At 36.5% G+C, this 21,128-nt stretch overlaps 1 protein-coding gene across 9 annotated transcripts in view; it reads right to left on the reverse strand.

Annotated features, from left to right (window-relative positions):
- The window catches only part of trpm2 (transient receptor potential cation channel, subfamily M, member 2), a 93,424-nt gene that overhangs the window by 39,672 nt on the left and 32,624 nt on the right, over positions 1 to 21,128 (reverse strand). For 7 of the 9 annotated variants that reach the window (XM_009304992.5, XM_073912312.1, XM_073912311.1 and 4 more), the window contains 9 exon segments: positions 19,346 to 19,448; positions 16,384 to 16,505; positions 12,343 to 12,684; positions 9,781 to 9,921; positions 8,876 to 9,011; positions 7,263 to 7,408; positions 3,715 to 3,827; positions 3,063 to 3,170; positions 1,043 to 1,268 (listed from right to left, as the gene is read on the reverse strand). In XM_009304992.5, coding sequence (XP_009303267.2) covers positions 1,043 to 1,268; positions 3,063 to 3,170; positions 3,715 to 3,827; positions 7,263 to 7,408; positions 8,876 to 9,011; positions 9,781 to 9,921; positions 12,343 to 12,684; positions 16,384 to 16,505; positions 19,346 to 19,448 — 1,437 coding nt within the window. 9 annotated transcript variants of the gene reach the window in all.

Below are 21,128 nucleotides of genomic sequence, written 5' to 3' on the forward strand. Positions count from 1 at the left end.
CTACATCCACCATTCCCTGAGCAAGTTATAGCAATTTATTTCAATGTTATTCCAAGGCGTTTTTCTATGGGGGAAAAAAAATGCATTTATTTACTGACAATGTATTTGCCCAAAAGTTCTGGGAATGAACTAAACAGAAAAAAATGTTACAAAATAACAGAACACTGAAGCAAATTTGACTTTTTCCAAATAATATATTTTCAGCTACTATAAACAACACCACTTACAATGAACAAATAAAAAAATAAAAAATAAAAAATAATGTATCTAAGTCCAAATAAACATGGTGCAAATCCTCAGTAAAAAAAAGATAGATATATAAAATAGATATTAAAAATAGATATAAATATTTACTATACTATAAATAGTTACATAACTTAACTAGATTCAATATGGAACATCCTTAGGTTTTATGTGCCAGCATGGATATGGTTGTCTGTGGATATGGATTTGGATGTGGTTGACTGCAATGCAGACAAACAGCTGCACCTTCATTTGCGTCTTTTGAAAACAGCAAGAGCAGCAGTTCGTCTTTGCTGTGTCACTGTTTTGTCATGTTTCTGTGCTGCTGTGCATGCAAAAGTACTAGTATGAGAATTATTTCATGCAAAACTTTTTTTTTGCGTTTTATTTAGCCGCGCATAAATGTATGCCTATCTCTCATTCAGTGTTGTTCAAAAAGCTCAGTGTTGGTCCACAAACAAAAGCTAATGGTATGTGATAGAGGACTGGAAAGCTGAGATTCTCTTCTTTATGCCAATCTTTGAATTGTATGAATCGGATCAGCGGATCAAAAGTTATTAAACATTTAAGAGCAATACTTATTTTTAGCTGCGGGCGGCTGTCTCGGTCTTTAAGGGTTAAAGGGGCCAAAAATATTGACCTTAAAATGGCTTTAATAAAATCAAAAACTGCTTTTATTCTAGCCGAAATAAAACAAATAAGACTTTTTTCAGAAGACAAAATCGTTAAACATAATTTGGGAAATATTTGAAAAAGAAAATACAAATATTGACTTTAACTGTATGTGTTTGTGTCTTACCTGTCGAATCTCCTCACACACCAGCGACGTGAGCCACACATACAGCAGCAGTTCCCTCCATGATGGCGAGGTCTGGAAATCGATCATGAGCACCACAGCAAACAGCCACAGGAAGCCGAAATATGAGGCGATGTTCCAGTAAAACTTGACTTGAGGAGACTTGAGGAAACTCATCAGACGAGACGAACAGTTCAAAGGCTTCAGCTCAGACTTCTGTGAAAATCCACTGACACACAAAAATAATCACTCATTATTCAGAGCATGTTAATAATCATTTATTCATTTTCTTTTCAGCTTAGTCCCTTTATTAACCTGGGTTCACCACAGCAGAATGAACCGCCGACTTATCCAGCATATGTTTTACACTGCGCATGCCCTTCCAGCCGCAACACATCACTGGAAAACATCCATACATCCACTCATTCACACACATTCACTACGGACAATTTAGCCTACCCAATTCCCCTATAGCGCGTGTGTTTGGACTGTGGGGGAAACCGGAGCACCCGGAGGAAACCGACACCAACACGTGGAGAACATGCAAACTCCACACAGCAACGCCAACTGGCTCAGCCAAGGCTCGAACCAGCAACCTTCTTGCTGTGAGGCGAACATGCTACCCACTGCGCAGCCCCATGTTAATATGCCTCTCTCTATTTCTATTTCTATTTCTCTCTCTCTCTCTCTCTCTCTCTCTCTCTCTATATATATATATATATATATATATATATATATATATATATATATATATATATATATATATATATATATATATATATTATCATAATTAGTATTATGACAAAAATATTATGAAAATATTATTCAACAAAAATATAAACATAATATATAAATATAGAAACACATTTTGATAAAGAATAATATTTCAAAGTGTATATATTAATAATATTATTATTATTGTTGTTATTATTGTTATTATTGCATTAAAAAAGTAAAGTATTAAAAGGGTAAATGAAGCATTTATGGATGTATTCATATAATAGTAATAATAATAAAAAATGATAATAATAATAATAATAATAATAATAACATTTCACATTATCAGAAATAAAATTAATTTCTAAATCATCCAAAGTATTATTGTGTAAAAAATATGATGCAAACACAATTTAGATTAATTTAATTCTGAATAATTTTGATTTTAAATATACAAACCCAACAACAACATATGTTTGCAATATTCATCATAACAGGAAAAACAATAACACCAGAAAAATTGGTTCTGCATTTTGGTTATGTAATATAATAATAATAATAATAATAATAATAATAATAATAATAATAATAATAACATCTTGCAATATAAAAAAGAACTATTAAATATTCAAAAGAATTAATGTGTAAAAATTATTATGATGCAAAAACAACTTATTATTACTACTCTTATTATTATTGCCGTTTGGTATTATTATGTATTCTAATAATTATTATAATTGTAAATATACAACAACAACATCTTTATATAATATTTATCATTACAGCAAATTATATTAAATGTATTATTGTGTGAAAAACAATAACACCAGAAAAATTGGTTCTGCATTTTGGTTATGTAATAAACAAAAAACAACAACAACAGTAATAATAATAATAATAATAATAATAATAAAACATCTTAGGTACAATTACCCTTATTATTTATATTATTATTGTTTTATTATTATTAATTCTAATAATTATTAATATTTATATTAAATTAAATGTATTATTATGTGAAAAATTATAATACTATAAAAATTCTGCAATTTGTTTAAGCAACAAAAATAAATATAATAATAATAATAATAATAATAATAATAATAATAATAATAATAATAATAATAATGCAATAAGTAATAATTAATTGTTCTAATTTTTTTTATTTTTAAAATGATTTTGAATATTGGTTGATTAACACCTAAACATAATTAATAATTTTTATAATGCTACCATCAGTTAATTTGAATATAATGCATGCCACTCACTCATACCTACAAATACAGATGCTTGCGACTCCACTAACCGTAAATGACGTTTGATTTTGCCGTCTGACTGTCCAGCAAACACAGACTCCATGGCCAGTTTCTGCTGCTCCGTCCGTTCGGCCTGTCTCTGAATGTCTTCATCCCGTCTGCAACAGTTCAATTTAATATTATTAATAGATAGAAAGGCATTAAATGTCACAGTTTGGGGTAAAAGTAGGTGTAAAGTTTGAACTGTAAATATTATTCAGTGCAGTGCTGCCCTCTAACCGTGCCTGCATGCAATTTCAGCCCTGTGATTTAAGCTCTGATGATATAAAAGGTTGGTCATCATTAATGAAAGACACATTGCACTACACTCATCTCATCATAAAAAAATACTTTAGATTTTAGCTGGAATGACTAGAGGGAAAATTATGTTAATTAAATGAAAGAATCGCACTCTTTAATTAGAAAGCATTGGATCAACGCATTTATTAGCTATATTACAGCCCTGAGAAAATCCTGTTCAATGTCAGGACATCACCAAAGGCCTTTAGTCTCTTTTCTGGAGTATCTACACTGCCTTCTATTTCTTGGTTGCATGTTTTTTGTGTTTTGTATTTGGGTTTGGTTTTGTATTTTTTGTAAAGGAATAAAATCAATATAGGCACAATTTGTCTTACATATATCTGAATATAAAACAGTTTTGACCTGAAGGTCAGGAAGCCGGTGTAGATGAGAGGAAAGAAGATCATGCAGAGCAGCACTTTCCAGTGTGGATTATCTACAGACAGCTCTCCACACCAGATCTGAGTCAGAAGAGCCTAAAACACATACAAAACATCAATAACAACTGCTTTCACAGGTTCAGCAACACTTTCAAGGCTCGGACACTTTTCGCTCATGCAAACAGAGTACGCACACAGACTTTTAATAGCAGCCAGCCAGCTTTAGCGCTTCCAGTGAACTATCTTTCGATTAGAAAACAGCCACGTTTAAGGTCTATTTTATTGAACATTTTGATTTCGAACAAAGCCCGAGACCTACCCAACAAAAAGAGTAAAATAAAAATGAAAACAGTAATATTGCAATAATAAGTACAAAGTCAGGATTGAAACATAAATGATACAGTCAAATTGTCAATCCACACAGGATACACAAATATCTTTTAAGCAATGTTAAGAGAGGCGCACAACTCTGCGCTGGACTTCAGACCTGCCTTGATCTGGTCTATTGTGCAGTCTATTATAGTTCCTCAAAATAGCAGCGCGCCAGCAATGCGCCTTAACACGCCTCCTTTTTTAGAGCAGAACGCCTATGGGCGCACACATGAGCGCAGATGCAATTGCTATTTAAACAGCCTGACGCAAAGCATCAAAACGACTCTTGCGCCGAGCTGAAACTAGCAAACAACTATTGCGTCACGCCTTGCGCCTCATCAGTGGCGCCTGCAGCCGTACGGCTGTACGCACTGTGTGGACCTGCCAAGAGAGGGCGAGAATTATTGCCGCTTTTTATTTATTTATTAATTTATTTGTGACATAATTTAAATAGATTATTAAACAGTATACACTACAGCTGCCTACTTTTCCATAAATCGTTCTGAGAACACTTGGGTATGGTTTCGGTTGTTTTTCCACTGAGGACTCCGGGAGAGAACTTAACCAGCAGCTACATGCACTGCTGAAAGACTTTTTTTTCTGCTGTGCATCGAATTAAGACACGCTTAACATTACTGATGTTCACAATCCTATAGCTACATACTAGATCCATGAAAAACGAACTTGCAGACTCTTTGAACAACGAGGAAATAACTGCACTTCAGTCAAGCCAGACGTCTTGTTTTGTGATTTAATGCCGGCTATACCACCCGAAGGACGGTTAAGGTATGTTGAGATGTCGGCCGTCACCGGTGAAAGTCTAATCTTTTATTACTTTATTGGGGTTGTGTTTAAAAGCTTTAGTGACACTGTAGCTGTCCAAGGTACTGTTGTGTGAGTTAAATTATAACTGTTGTGTGAGTTAAATTATATAAAATAAACAGGTCAAATTAATGAATAAATAAAATAAATTTGGATGTCGGTATAGTTTTTACTCAAAAAATTAAAAAAAAAAATTACAATTCAGTTAAATATAATTTAGACATTTAAGGGGGCATGTTACATGTTTCTGTGTGTTTTTTTTTCTTTTTCTCAGTGATCTTTAATACATACTGGGTAGCTACGCAAAATATTTTCTAAAATGTAAAGCAGGATTTTGTGTATGGCTTTAATAATGAAGATAATAAAATATTAAAACTAACAAAAATTAAATAATAAAAATGCAAAGATAAAAGAGCAGAATTTTGCTAAATTATAAAAAATTGTTTGTTTCTTTTTACCTGATGCATTCGTTATTTTATGTTTGAATACTGAAATAACAGCCATCGGAACAGGGTGGGCGGTGCTGGATTTGTGCGTACCTTGGAATGAAATCCTGCAGGAGCCCCTGCGCCTCATTGCACTGGGTGTATGATAGGGCCCTCTAACTTCCATATACTGAATGTCGTAGGCCCTTTATTCTCAACGGAGGATAAAATAAAGGATTTTCTTTTTGTTATTTGTATCTTTGTTTATTCGACTTTTTCACTTGATTTTACTTTATTAATAAAAGTTTATTTTATTGATTTTCTTCACTGGAGTGGGCATTGACTTCATTTTCAGAAATCCATCAAGTTACCCTGTGTAGTCAAGTATGAATGCTAATTTGTTTGTTTAACAATGTAATGTAATGTGATGTAATGTGTATTTATATAGCGCATTTATTGTGTATGGCCATACACCAAAAGCACTTCACAATCATGAGGGGGGTCTCTCCACACCACCACCAGTGTGCAGCATCCACTTGGATGATGCGACAGCAGCCACAGGACAACGGCGCCAGTGCGCTCACCACACACCAGCTATTGGTGGAGTGGAGCGATAGTTATAGAGCCAATTCGATGGATGGGGATGATTAGGTCGCCATGATCGCAAGGGCCGATTAAGGGACTTTGGCCAGGACACCGAGGTTACACCCCTGCTCTTTCACGAGAAGTGCCAAGGGATTTTTAATGACCACAGAGAGTCAGGACCTCGGTTTAACGTCTCACAGGTTGAGCGCCCCCTGCTGGCCTCACTAACACCACTTCCGACAGCAATCCAGTTTTCCCATGTGGTCTCCCATGCAGGTACTGACCAGGCTCAGCCCCGCTTAGCTTTAGTGAGTAACCGGTCTTGGGCTGCAGGGTGATATGGCTGTGGCAATCATTATAAAGATCCTTTAACTAAACTCTAGCTAAGAATATAGCCAAGAGAAGATCCTGGTTTATCTTTATTTAATTAGGGTAATTAAATAAAGGTGATCCAGCACAAAACACACACACACTAAAGCCTGGTTTATACATCTGCGTCAAGTGATCGGCGTGACCCATGGCTCATGCAACGCGCGTAGCTGTGCAGTCATACTTCTACACGCTGCTTCTGTTAGTCTGCATTAACACTTCCGAAACACTAGTTGGCAGTGAGGTGTTTATGTTCCTCTGTGTCGAGTTTTGTGTTTTGTTTTTCCTGAACGCTTCCTTAATGTTCAAGTGGCTCAAACTAGATTACTTTAAGGCAGGAACCGGTGGACGTGCAACAACTTTATTTACAAGGTAAACACAAAATAAAACTTTCCATCCGGAGCTCCTTCACGGGACTCCACACTTGTAAACAGTTGCTTCAACGGACTTGTGCGGACCTCGGTCCCGCCCACACTCATCAGCGCTACCAAGCCGACCAATCACAGAGCTTGCGCTACATGTCGATGTGACGTGTAGTTACATTTTTTGAGAGGTGCACGTCAGCAACGCCGACGGCCACAGCGAGGGCTATGTGTCTACACGTAGGGGGCCGTAGCATACACATGCATTTGAGGCAGAAGTAAATCAGCCTTAACACATTAGATCTGTCAATATGGTCGAAAACCTAAATTTGAGTTTCTTTCTTAAATATAAGCAAAAATTTAATTATAGTCTAAAGGCAATACTTAAAGGAGCACTCCACTTTTTTTTGGAAAATGAAAAAGTCATTTCACAGCTCCTCTAGAGATAAACTGATCTGATTGAGCTTTACCTTTTTTTAAACAAATCGAACTGTCATTTAGCTTAGTTTTTAGCTTAGCTTAGCATAGATCATTGAATCAGATTAGACCGTTAGCATCTGACAGTAGAGCATCCCGTCTGTTTACCGTTCACTCACCTGAACTCCGGAGTGAGCGATGAAGCTTTTATCATGAGCCTCCAGAGCGAGCCACAGGCATGTGCTTCTGCCCCATGATGGAGAGATGCGGATGAGCAGCTTCTGCGCCCGCTGCGCGTCCCAGCTGTGGCACTCGCTGAACACACCTGCACAGGTCACAGGGTCAGAGATCATAGATTAAAGGGTAATGGGTTAAAGGTAAGAGTTAAGTAAGCAAAAGGGTCTAAGTTTACAAGTACACAGGGGGCCCAGGGTAAAAGGGTGCAGTGTCAGAAGTCATTGGGTACAAGGTCAGAGTTAAAAGGCCAAAAGTCAAGGTTAGAGTTAAAAGGGCAAAAAGGTCAGAGGTCACAGGGAAGCGAGTACAAGGTCAGATGTCACAAGGAAGCGAGTACAGGGTGAAAGGTGAAAGGTTCAGAGGTCACTGAGTTAAAAAGGACAACACCAGAAGTCATAGGGTCAGATGGTGTAGGGTTAGAGGTAGGAGTTCAAAATGGTGAAAAGGTCAGAGGTTATAGGTAAGCACAGTGTTTGATGTAAAAGTTAAGAGGTAACAAGGTCAGAGGTCACAGAGAAAAAGAGTACAGTGTTACAAATCATAGGGTCAGAAGTCAAAGATAAGAGGTAAGAATAAAAGGGCACTGTGTCAGAAGTCATAGGGTCAGAGGTCAAAAGCAAGAGGTAAGAATAAAAGGACACTGCGTCAGAAGTCATAGGGTCAGAGGTCAAAAGCAAGAGGTAAGAATAAAAGGGCACTGCGTCAGAAGTCATAGGGTCAGGGGTCAAAGGTAAGAATAAAAGGGCACTGCGCCAGAAGTCATAGGGTCAGAGGTCAAAGGTAAAAGGTAAAGAAGTAAGAATGAAAGGGCACTGCGTCAGAAGTCATAGGGTCAGAGGTCAAAGGTAAGAATAAAAGGGCACTGCGTCAGAAGTCATAGGGTCAGAGGTAAAAGGTAAAAGGTAAAGAAGTAAGAATGAAAGGGCACTGCGTCAGAAGTCATAGGGTCAGAGGTCAAAGGTCAAAGGTAAGAGGTAAGAATAAAAGGGCACTGCGTCAGAAGTCATAGGGTCAGAGGTCAAAGGTAAGAATAAAAGGCCACTGCGTCAAAAGTCATAGGGTCAGAGGTCAAAGGTAAGATGTAAAGAGGTAAGAATGAAAGGGCACTGCGTCAAAAGTCATAGGGTCAGAGGTCAAAGGTAAGAGGTAATGAGGTAAGAATGAAAGGGCACTGCGTCATAAGTCATAGGGTCAGAGGTCAAAGGTAAGAGGTAATGAGGTAAGAATGAAAGGGCACTGCGTCAGAAGTCATAGGGTCAGAGGACAAAGGTAAGAATAAAAGGGCACTGCGCCAGAAGTCATAGGGTCAGAGGTCAAAGGTAAGAGGTAAGAATGAAAGGGCACTGCGTCAGAAGTCATAGGGTCAGAGGTCAAAGGTAAGAATAAAAGGGCACTGCGTCATAAGTCATAGGGTCAGAGGTCAAAGGTAAGAGGTAATGAGGTAAGAATGAAAGGGCACTGCGTCAGAAGTCATAGGGTCAGAGGTCACAGGATCAGATGTCAAAGGTCAGAGGTAATGGGGTCAGGGGTCAGAGAGTAAAGGGTGATGGGGTACCGATGGCCTGTTTCTCGTAATGGTTGGCGAGCTCCAGCATCTCTGTAGCCTCTTCACTGTCATCCTCTCCGCTTTCCTGCGCTAGCTTCCTCAAGATCTTACTGGCGGCCAGAGCAGCAGCGATACAGTCTCTGCACTGCAAACACACACACACATTACACTGATGGTAATTAAAAGTCCCATGAAGTGCTTTGAAATGTGCATTTTCTTATTCAATGTTGGAAGTAATCTAAACTAAAAAATGAAGAGTGGGGTGTAAAGTAGCTAGTATTGTTGTCAGTATTGTTGCTGACCATGTCCATCCCTTTATGACCACAGTGTACACATCTTCCGATGGCTACTTCCAGCAGGATAACGCACCATGTCATAAAGCGTGAATCCTCTCAGACTGGTTTCTTAAACATGACAATAAGTTCACTGTACTCAAATGGCCTCCACAGTCCCCAGAACTCAATCCAATAGAGCACCTTTGGGATGTGGTGAAATGGGAGTTTCGCATCATGGATGTGCAGCCGACAAATTAGCAGCAACTGTGTGATGCTATCATGTCAATATGGAGCAAAATCTGAGGAATATTTACAGTATCTTGTTGAATATATGCCATGAAAGATTAAGGCATTTCTGAAGGCAAAAGTGGGTCCAACTCGGTACTAGTAAGGTGTTCCTAATAAAGTGGCCAGTGAGTGTAAATTTTTTTAATATACATTTTGAGAATTTAGTTTATTAAACAATTTATCTATTTATTATTATTTATTGTTTACAAAAAATACATACATATATATATATATATATAAATATAAAAAATATATAATTTTATATAAAAAAAAATAAAATTTTGATTTTAAAAACAATAGATGTATATTGTAATGAATTTGCATTGTGTAGAAATATCTGCTGTCCTGTACCTGCTCCCAACCGATCTCCGCCAGCTCTCTGTTATTCTGCACTACAGCCCAGAGGAACAGATCCCGTCCAGGATCCCAAACTGTGTCTGCGCTCCATTCCTCACCCGAACAAGGAAGATCCAGAGCACCTTTAGACGGCACCTGAGAGACACACACACACAAACACAAAAACACACTGACTGCAACACATCTGACTTCACACAAAGCATTCACAGATAGCCTAATAAAAACAATTATTATTACTGTTTACAAATAACATTTTTTATTAAATCAATTATTTATAATTCAATAAAATCTTTTTTTTTTGTATATTTTAAGTGGAAAAGATCATATTTTAATTTTTAAGTGTAAACTTTTGGATCAATATGAGACATTTAAAATTAGGGACCTTTTAATATATGTAATAATAATATAATACAAATAAAAAGAGAGTAAATAAGAGTAAAAAAAAAAACATGTTTAGAACAGAAATAAAAAATGAAATGTTTCATCAAGGCAACATTAAAAATGGACAATAATTAGCATCATATTGAAGTTAATATGAATACTAAAGTTTAATTTATATAGAATTATTTAAATAGAAAAAACACGACAAAAGACAAATTCATTCATTCATTCATTTTCTTGTCGGCTTAGTCCCTTTATTAATCCGGGGTGGACACAGCAGAATGAACCGCCAACTTATCTAGCAGGTTTTTACGCAGCGGATGCCCTTCCAGCCGCAACCCATCTCTGGGAAACATCCACACACACATTCACACACACACTCATACACTACGGACAATTTAGCCTACCCAATTCACCTGTACCACATGTCTTTGGACTGTGGGGGAAACCGGAGCACCCGAAGGAAACCCACGCGAACGCAGGGAGAACATGCAAACTCCACACAGAAACACCAACTGAGCGGAGGTTCGAACCAGCAACCTTCTTGCTATGAGGCGACAGCACTACCTACTGTGCCACTGCCTCGCCAAGACAAATTCAAAACAATTTATTTGAATTAAAAAATAAAACTTCAAAATAGTTCATTTATAAGAGATATTACAGCTGAAATAAAAACAAAATAATAATAATAATAATAATAATATTAAGGCAAAAAAATATATATATATATGAGTTGAAAACTAACTAGGTGACGCAGTGGCGCAGTAGGTAGTGCTGTTACCTCACAGCAAAAAGGTCGCTCGTTCGAGCCTCGGCTGGGTCAGTTGGCGTTATTGTGTGGAGTTTGCATGTTCTCCCTGCGTTAGCGTGGGTTTCCTCCAGGTGCTCCGGTTTCCTCCACAGGCAAAGACATGTGGTACAGGTGAATTGGGTAGTGGGTAGTGTATGAGTGTGAGTGAGTGCGTATGTATTCCCAGAAAACGGGTTGCAGCTGGAAGGGATACCGCTGCGAAAAAAATGTGCTGTATAAGTTGGCGGTTCATTCCGCTGTGCCGACCCCGGATTAATAAAGGGACTAAGCCGAAAAGAAAATGAATGAATGAATAAAAACTAAATATAAATATGAATCCTTCAAAACCACCTGAAATAAAACTTTACAGTAAGTACAAACACTGAAATAAATATAAATTAAAGTAAACAAAAATACAGAATAAAATAAAAACTCAAGCAAACAGTGATTAGCTACATCACATCATGACAATACTCCCTCTCTGTTGCAGAAGGCTTTTATTTATCCTATTCTTGACTACATAACATAATAACTATAACTAATGGTGGGTGGTTTGGTGGCTCAGTGGTTAGCACTGTTGCCTCAGCAACATTTGCATGTTCTCCCTGTGTTGGCATGAGTTTCCTCTAGGTGCTCAGGTTACCCTAACCATTCGCTATAAGAGAATTGGGAACTAAATTATATTGGCCGTAATGTAAATAAGTGTGTATGGGTGTTTCCCAGTACTGGGTTGCAGCGGGAAGGGCATCTGCTGCGTAATACATATGCTGGATAAGTTGGCGGTACATTACACTGTGGCGACCTCTGATTAATCAGAGACTAAGCCGAAGGAGGGGCAAAGCAGTGGCGCAGTAGGTAGTGCTGTCACCTCACAGCAAGAAGGTCGCTGGTTCGAGCCTCGGCTCAGTTGGCAATTCTGTGTGGAGTTTGCATGATCTCCCTGCATTCGCGTGGGTTTCCTTCGGGTGCTCCGGTTTCCCCCACAGTCCAGAGACATGTGGTACAGGTGAATTGGGTAGGCTAAATTGTCCGTAGTGTATGAGTGTGTGTGTGAATGTGTGTATGGATGTTTCCCAGAGATGGGTTGCGGCTGGAAGGGCATCAGCTGCGTAAAAACTTGCTGGTTAAGTTGGCGGTTCATTCTGCTGTGGCGACCCCGGATTAATAAAGGGACTAATAAGCCGAAAAAATAAGCCGACAAGAAAATGAATGAATGAATAAGCTGAAGGAAAATGAATGAATAATTGACCAATGGCATAGTTTTGGTTTGAACAATATTTATTTTTTATTACTTATTCATTTATTTTTAATGACCATATTAACAGGTAGATATTGTGGGTTTGTAATTGCAAGTGTTGAATATTGAGGTGGTTAGAATAACTTGCCTTTAAGCGCACATCATCTTTAGTGGGCTTGTATCGAGAAGCAATGTACAGCGGTTGTGTGAAGCTGCCCAGCAGGTGTCGCACTTCTTCAGAGACGTGACTCAGGCAGACCTTCCTGCTGCCGGGCAGTGGCTCCTGCCCGCGCCGCATCTTTCCGCCCTGGACCCGTTTGGCCAATTTGCGCAGGAAGAAGCAGGAGGGCAGATGAGAGTAGAGCTCGCAGAGAGTCTCCTCACGCTCCAGAAACTCACGCACACACACACCGTTCTCCAGCAGGAGGCGCACAAACTCGGGCTTATCACCAACCAGAGCGGAGAACATGGCTGGATGCAGATCACTGGACTGAGAGGAAAACAGGCAAAAGATTAAATAAAATACATGTAAAAATAAATAAATAAAACAAATATGCATTCTTCATTATTATTGTTATATACCAACATTATTAAAATAATACACATATATATGTGTTTTGCTATAGAGCAGAGCATATAGACTGCAAACACATTATGTACAATTTAGAGCGAGTTTTAAGTATTTTTTTCATGTGTTTGGTTTGCAGAAATAGGAGTGAGGTTTCTACCCCCCTGCAATATAGATTGAAGACCAGTAAGGAATCGTCACAAGGGGCCGATTAAACCTCTTGGTAAACAAGTGGTCACTCACAGTGATTTTGGGCTCCAGACGTCCTGGCACCTATAGCCATGAATGTCAGAGCAGTAAGAAATATAGCATTGGAGGGTGATCACATTCTTCAGCTACGGCCTGTATGCAACAGTTAAATACTGTGATTTCCAGATTGCAGACCTCCCTGCTGTATAAACACAATATCACATTCAATATGTCTGTATATAGTCACTGATGGGACACAACGAACGACTCCCACCAGTGACTATATATAAATATATATATATATATATATATATATATATATATATATATATACATATATATTAGGGATGTAACAATATTGTAAATACCGTCATACTGCAATAGTAATTTTTTTCAATATTACTGTAGGCGCATGACTCAATAAAACTATATTTCTGAGAAAAGTTTGCTTAGGCGAATGAAGTGAACGGGAGGTAGTGGGAACTACAATTCCCATCAGCCCAGGCGTGGCCATCATCCTTTGCGGTCTGTTGTCACTACAGATCCAGTAATGCGGAAATGGAGTGTGTCGCTAGTAGCGGGGAAGAAAAAGAGCTGGAAATGATCGAACCTAAAGCGGATTTCGGATGTGGAAGCATTCCGGTTTCTTTCTAAAAAGATATGAAAAAGGAGAAAAGGTGACAGACAAAGATAAAAACAGTATGCAGGCACTGCCAGACTGTGGTGAAATATAAGTTGGGGAATACGACTAAAAACAGTCATGGGGACTGCAGAACACAGCACACTGTTCAGATTGATGCAGACATTGACTTGTACCCCAAAGAGACCTCTATCTCACTCATGGCTTGTCCTCTCAAGTGATGGAAAAACAATGCACAGCGTTACCCACTGCTATCAACCTTGGCTAGATCATATCTCTCTGTCCCAGAAACCTCAGTCCCAAATGAGAGTTTTTTTTTTGTTGTTGCAGGGGACATTGTAAATGCCCAGAGATCCCAGGTTTTACCGGATTATAGTTATATGATAATTTTCCTTAAAAAAAAACATCTCTATCTAAGTGAGTGAGTGATTAAATGTTGAATGTGATGAGTTTTCAACAATACTAAATTGACACTTTAATTTTTTATATGGTTTAATAATTTTTTGTTATTAAAATTGAAAAATTGAAGTTCCTGTTTCGAAATTTACAGATAGATGGCTAATTTGTATGTCATTGATATGTTCAGTGCTAAGGTAAATCAACGCTTTTGGCACTTTTTTCGAGTCTTTTCATCAGTTTTTTTTTTTTTTGTAAATTATTCAATAAATACCGTACCGTGCCATTCATACCGAGGTATTACCGTACCATGAAATTCTGATACCGTTACATCCCTAATATATATATATATATATATATATATATATATATATATATATATATATATATATATATATATATAGATAGTACCTGCAATAATATATAATATATAATATACAATATACATACATATATATATATATATATACATACATATATATATATATATATATATATATATATATATATATATATATATATATATATATATATATATATATTTTATATATATTATATATATATTATATATATTATATATATACATATTATATATATTATATATTATTGCATTAATATTTATTAATATATATATTGTTACACACTGAAAAACATTATTTTGACAATGCTAGTGTGTATTGTTCCTGTGTGTGTTGTATCCTCTATTATCTGTCTCTTTCCATCTCTCCACATGAGCAGAGATCAGGTGCAGCTGTGAGAGGGGCGGCACCAGTTATAAAAGCACGCTGTTGGCGCTGTTCATCGAGTTCTCTTCCTGTTTACCCTCGCTGTTGTGTGTGTTTGTGTTTGTGTGTGTGTTTGTGTTTGTGTGTGTGTGTGTGTGTGTGTGTGTGTGTGTGTGTGTGTGTGTGTGTGTGTGTGTGTGTGTGTGTGTGTGTGTGTGTGTGTGTGTGTGTGCGTGCGTGCGTGCGTGCGTGCGTGCGTGCGTGCGTGCGTGCGTGCGTGCGTGCGTGTGTGTGAGTTCTCTGTGTGGCAGTGATATCTCTCTGTCTGAAACCTTTTTCCAAAGTAATCTGATGAGATACTCTGTTAAATACGGTAATAGGACGGCAACTTGCATTAGCAGTGGCTGATTGTTTATTTCCTGTCTACAACCCTGTTTCAAAGTCATCTGGTGAGATACTCTGTTAAATACGGTAGTAGGACGGTATTCTGTGTTAGCTGTGGCTAAATGTTTACTTACTGCTGAATGATCAAAGGGAAGGCTGTTTTTCTTTTGTCCCGTTTTCTCATGTTTAATGGATAGTTATGGAGGGTAGAAATGTGTTTCATTTACGGAACTTTATCTTCGGTTTAGGTAAGAAGTTTAATATTAGGTAGCGTACCCTGTTTTGTTTGTTGTTTTGGCCTTTTTGTTCGCTTGTTCTGATACGGATACATTTGCTTAATAAATCTGTTACCCCTTTTGACATCTTGGCCTGTGTGTGTGTGCTTGGGGAACAGGAGCAGTAACGGGGACTTCGATTGACCTCTTTTAATATCGGTCATCGATAATCTTATGTGCGTAGCGAGGTGCATCCGCTACGTAACAATATATTCAGTTAAAGTCAGAATTATTAGCCCCCTTGAATTATTCGCCCCCTTGAATTATTAGCCCCCTTGAATTATTCGCCCCCTTGTTTATTTTTCCCCCGATTTCGGTTTAATGGAGAGAAGATTTTTTCAACACATTTCTAAACATATTTGTTTTAATAACTCATTTCTAATAACTGATTTATTTTATCTTTATCATAATGACAGTACATAATATTAGACTAGATATTTTTCAAGACACTTCTGTACAGCTTACAGTGAAATTTAAAGGGTTAACTGGGTTAATTAGGTTAACTAGGCAGGATCAGGTAATTAGGCAAGTTCTTATATAACGATGGTTTGTTCTGTAGATTATCGGAAAAAAAAATTAGCTTAAAGGGGCTAATAGTTTTGTCCCTAAAATGGTTTTTAAAAAATTAAAAACTTCTTTTATTCTAGCCGAAATAAAACAAATGAGACTTTCTCAAGAAGAAAAAAATTTATCAGACAGACTGTGAAAATTTCCTTGCTCTGTTAAACATCATTTAGTAAATAATTAAAAAAGACAAAAAATTGAAAGGGGGGCTAATAATTCTGACTTCAACTGTATGTATATATATATATATATATATATATATATATATATATATATATATATATATATATATATATATATATATATATATATATATGTGTGTGTGTGTGTGTGTGTTTTCTCATTTAATATTCTGTTACTCTAGGAATTGCTTCATAATACAGAAAAAAAAAATGTCGCAGCTTCTAGTTTAAGTGGACTTTAATATTCAACTAATATTTTTACAAACCGTCCACTGGCTCTCCTCGGTGAAGATCTCGCTCTCTGCGATGTCCACGCGGTTCCAGGCCACAGCGAGCTCCAGCTGCCTCTCCCAGCAATGCCGACCCGCATGTTCATCACTTCTGGAGGCTGAAGATCAACAACACACAGACAATAATCTGAAACACATTTGAAACACATTTACTGAATAAACTCCAGCAAGTGCATCAGTGATGTGATTCAGTTTGAACAGATCATGTGATGATATAAATGTGCATGATGAGACGCATTAACGAACACAGCAGCATTTGAAGCACATTGTAAAGGATCTAAAATGTTGTTTTGCTGATTGTAAAACCTCTCAGCCATCAGTTCGTCATGACAGTGCTTCAGTATTATTATTATTGTTCTATTCTTATTGTCACCAGCCTGTGCAGATCGCTGGGAATCTTTATTTGCAACCGGGAAACAGTGTAACATAGGTTGGTAATTACTCTTTACATATCCACACAAATACGACCTGGTGGCTAATCTTCATTGATTGCACATTCCTCTAATACACACAGCAAGACTGGTGACAGAGTGTTTTGATGAACATGACTAACCCAGGCTCATACTGAAAACGTACCCCTATATACATTTCTGGAGAACGCTAAAGACGTCCCAGGATGTACGATTTTTTTTTTGCAGTTTTTCTTTTCACAAATCCATCAGAGGCTACTGTGTATGATTTAGCAGATCTCAAATATCTCTTGCGAGTGCCATTCATGCCTGCTGTTCTTGTGTAAATCCACTAGAGGCCGCTGTGTACGCTTTAGCAGATCTCAAATAATTCTCGCGAGTGCCATTCATGCCTGCTGTTCTTGTGTAAATCTACTAGAGGCCGCTGTGTACGCTTTAGCAGATCTCAAATAATTCTCGCGAGTGCCATTCATGCCTGCTATTCTTGCGTAATCCACTAGAGGCCGCTGTGTACACTTTAGCAGATCTCGAGTATCTCTCGCGAGTGCCATTCATGCCTGCTGTTCTTGCGTGAATCCACTAGAGGCGCTGTGTACGCTTTAGCAGATCTCAAAAATCTCTCGTGAGTGCCACTCATGCCTGCTGTTCTTGCGTAATCCACTAGAGGCGCTGTGTACGCTTTAGCAGATATTAAATATCTCTCGCGAGCGCCATTCATGCCTGCTGTTCTTGCGTAAATCCACTAGAGGCCGCTGTGTACACTTTAACAGATCTTAAATATCTTTCGCGAGCGCCATTCATGCCTGCTGTTCTTGTGTGGATCCACTAGAGGCCGCTGTGTACGTTTTAGCAGATCTCAAAAATCTCTCGCGAGCACCATTCAAGCCTGCTGTTCTTGCGTGAATCCACTAGAGGCCGATGCGTACGATTTAGCAGATCTCAAAAATCTCTCGCGAGTGCCATTCATGCCTGCTGTTCTTGTGTGAATCCACCAGAGGCCGCTGTGTACGCTTTAGCAGATCTTAAATATCTCTTGCGAGTGCCATTCATGCCTGCTGTTCTTGCGTAAATCCACTAGAGGCCGCTGTCGACTGACTGATTGACTGACATACTGATCGACTGACCCACCCTCCTACTTTTTTAAAAGCACTAATTGACCAGCGGGCACCCACTTCCCTAAACCCAACCGCTAGTGTTTTCAAAAGCAATTCAGCAAAAGAAAAGCCCTCACGGCCACCTGGTTTTTACCATGTTTTCAGATTTTACCACATTCTCGCCCTGTTATTTATCTGTTTATTTTATTTTTTCTCTTACTCACTTACTGAAACCGTTCTCAACCGGACTCGAACCCCTTGGTCATGATAAACTCCTCTCTGCATCTCAAGTCCACCAACATACACTGCAAGCCACTGGACAAACTGGTAACAGCAGGAAAGCGGTCCATACGGAAGTAATCGGTCAGCTGGTAGCGCGAAAAGGAACGGCGTCATACCGCCCGTATCATTCATTTTAAAGATGAAATGCAGCCATACGTACCTCTGGCTACATAATTCGTGATCTCCAGAAATGCAGGGCTATGTTTTCAGACTGAACCCATGTTGAACATGACAGTGAAGATGAATATCTCCCATGGCTTGCACAGTCACCCGATATAAATATTATTGAGCCATTTTGAGGTGTTTTGGAGCAGCGAGTCAGGAAACCTGCATCACATAGTAACCTGAACACTACTCTGCAAGAAGGATGGCTCAAAATCTCTCTGACCACTGTGCTGGACTTGTATCTGTCATCCCCAAGACCAAATGATGCTGTATTGGCCGCAAAATGAGGCCCTAGATTATATTATTGTGGTCTAAAACTAGGGGTTTCAGTTTCATTATCCAACCTCTGTATATGGGAGTATTTTGAAGTAAATAAATGAAAGTATTCTGAGCTTTAATTAAATCAAACAATTATTTGTATATGGCTTTAATACAAAACTCATCAATTATTCACAAATCTTGCACAGGATGGAGACACTATTTGTCAAATCCTCACCAGATGCTTTTTAATGCATGTACTCTGTCCATCATCTCCTTTTGTAAGCACTGAAAAACTGTATTGGCTACCAGCATCTAACAGTTGCATTGAGCATTGCAATATTAATCATGATTAAATACAACAATTCTCTTTAGCAATGGAGACGTGTGCCATGCATCACTGTAAAATGAACACAAATAGCTCTCTGACTTTCCAGGGAAAAGAGACAAACCCCTGGTGGTCAGTGCAGTTACATGACTCATTCCTTAGAAACCATTAGGCTTCAATGTAACAAACGGCTTCAACAGAAACTGCTTAAAGAGAAATGCTGACAGGCTCTTTAACCTTGATTACGGTTAAAGACAAACAGCGCTGGCATTAGATACAGTGCAATCCATTTACAGCACGATCCCATTACCGTCTGCCTGGAAATGAGAACATTAGCCATCATTTACTGTAAATTCAGTTTCCAGATTAGGAGAAATTGGAGCATGTCTGAAAAGCAATACCTTTTAGCAGCGCCTGCAGAATGGCCACATCCACGTCATAGTTTTTATCCTCATCGATGCGGAATACTGTGAGCAAATGAGGCATCCGCATGATGTCCTGAATCTGCAGAGAGGAAACAATCAATGCTGAGCTAATGCACCACTTATTATCCACCAGTACTACTGTATATAGAGTTGTAGACAAAATGATTAGCCCCCCCACCCCCCTTGTAAATTTTAATTACGTTTTAAATATATTAATTTTTTATAGTATATATATGTATATATATGTATGTATATATGTATATATATATATATATATATATATATATATATATATATATATATATATATATATAAATATATATATATATATATATATATATATATATATATATATATAAAAATAAAATAAAATAAATTTAAAAAATTACAATAAACAAACAAAAACCTGCTAGAATTATTCTTAAAAAATAATAATAAGTGATGATACCATATTATATTTTATTTCAACATTTCTAGCTATTTTTGTTATTATTTATATTTGTTTATTTTATTTATTGTATTTTTAGTTCATTAAATGTTTTATATATTTTTACTAATTTATTTGTAGGAAAAATATAATAGGCAAAAAAAATAAATAAATAAATAAAATGACTGAATAAATTTGAAAAATAAATAAACAAACATAAATAATAATAATACAAAAATTTACCTGTTTTTATAGTTACTTGTTTTAAAAAAAATTTATTTTAACCGATGAATAATTCTGGCATTTTTTGTTATTATTTATATTTGTTTATTTTTTACATTTATTAAAATTAATTAATTGATTGATTGATTGATTGATTGTTTTAATTTATTATATGTATATAATAAATAAATATATAATTTTTTAGTCATTTATTGTATTTATTTATTTAATTATTTATATATAAAATAAACAAGTACAAATATTTAAATTATATATAAGAAATAAATATATAAATACAATAAATGCCTAAATAAATACATAAAAATAAACATATAATAATATAAAAATGACAAAATTATTTATCAAAAAACAATAAGTGATCATACTAAATTATTTATTTACTGTATTTTAAAATTTTACTTATAATATTAATATTTTATTTTACAAATTATATATATATACAGTTGAAGTCAGAATTATTAGCCCCCTTTGATTTTTTTTCTTCTTTTTAAAATATTTTCCAAACGATGTTTAACAAAGCAAGGACATTTTCACAGTATGTATATATTTTTTCTTTTGGAGAAAGTCTGATTTGTTTTATTTCGGCCAGAATAAAAGCAGTTTTAATTTTTTTAAGAACCATTTTAGGGACAAAATTATTAGCCCCTTTAAGCTATATTTTTTCTCAATAATCTACAGAACAAACCCCTTTTTTACAATAACTTGCCTAATTACCCTAACCTGCCTAGTTAACTTAATTAATCTAGTTAAGCCTTTTAATGTCACTTTAAGCTGTACAGAAGTGTCTTGAAAAATATCTAGTAAAATATTATTTACAGTCATCATAGTAAAGATAAAATAAATAAGTTATTAGAAATGATTTATTAAAATTATTCTGTTTAGAAATGTGTTGAAAAAATCTGCTCTCCATTAAACAGAAATTGGGGAATAAATAAACAAGCGGTCTAATAATTTATGGGGGCTAATAATTCTGACTTTAACTGTATATATATATATATATATATATATATATATATATATATATATATATATATATATATATATATATATATATATATATATATATATATATATATAATATTATTCTTA

Source organism: Danio rerio, chromosome 9 (assembly GCF_049306965.1).
Source record: "Danio rerio strain Tuebingen ecotype United States chromosome 9, GRCz12tu, whole genome shotgun sequence".
Classification (NCBI taxonomy): Eukaryota; Metazoa; Chordata; class Actinopteri; order Cypriniformes; family Danionidae; genus Danio; species Danio rerio.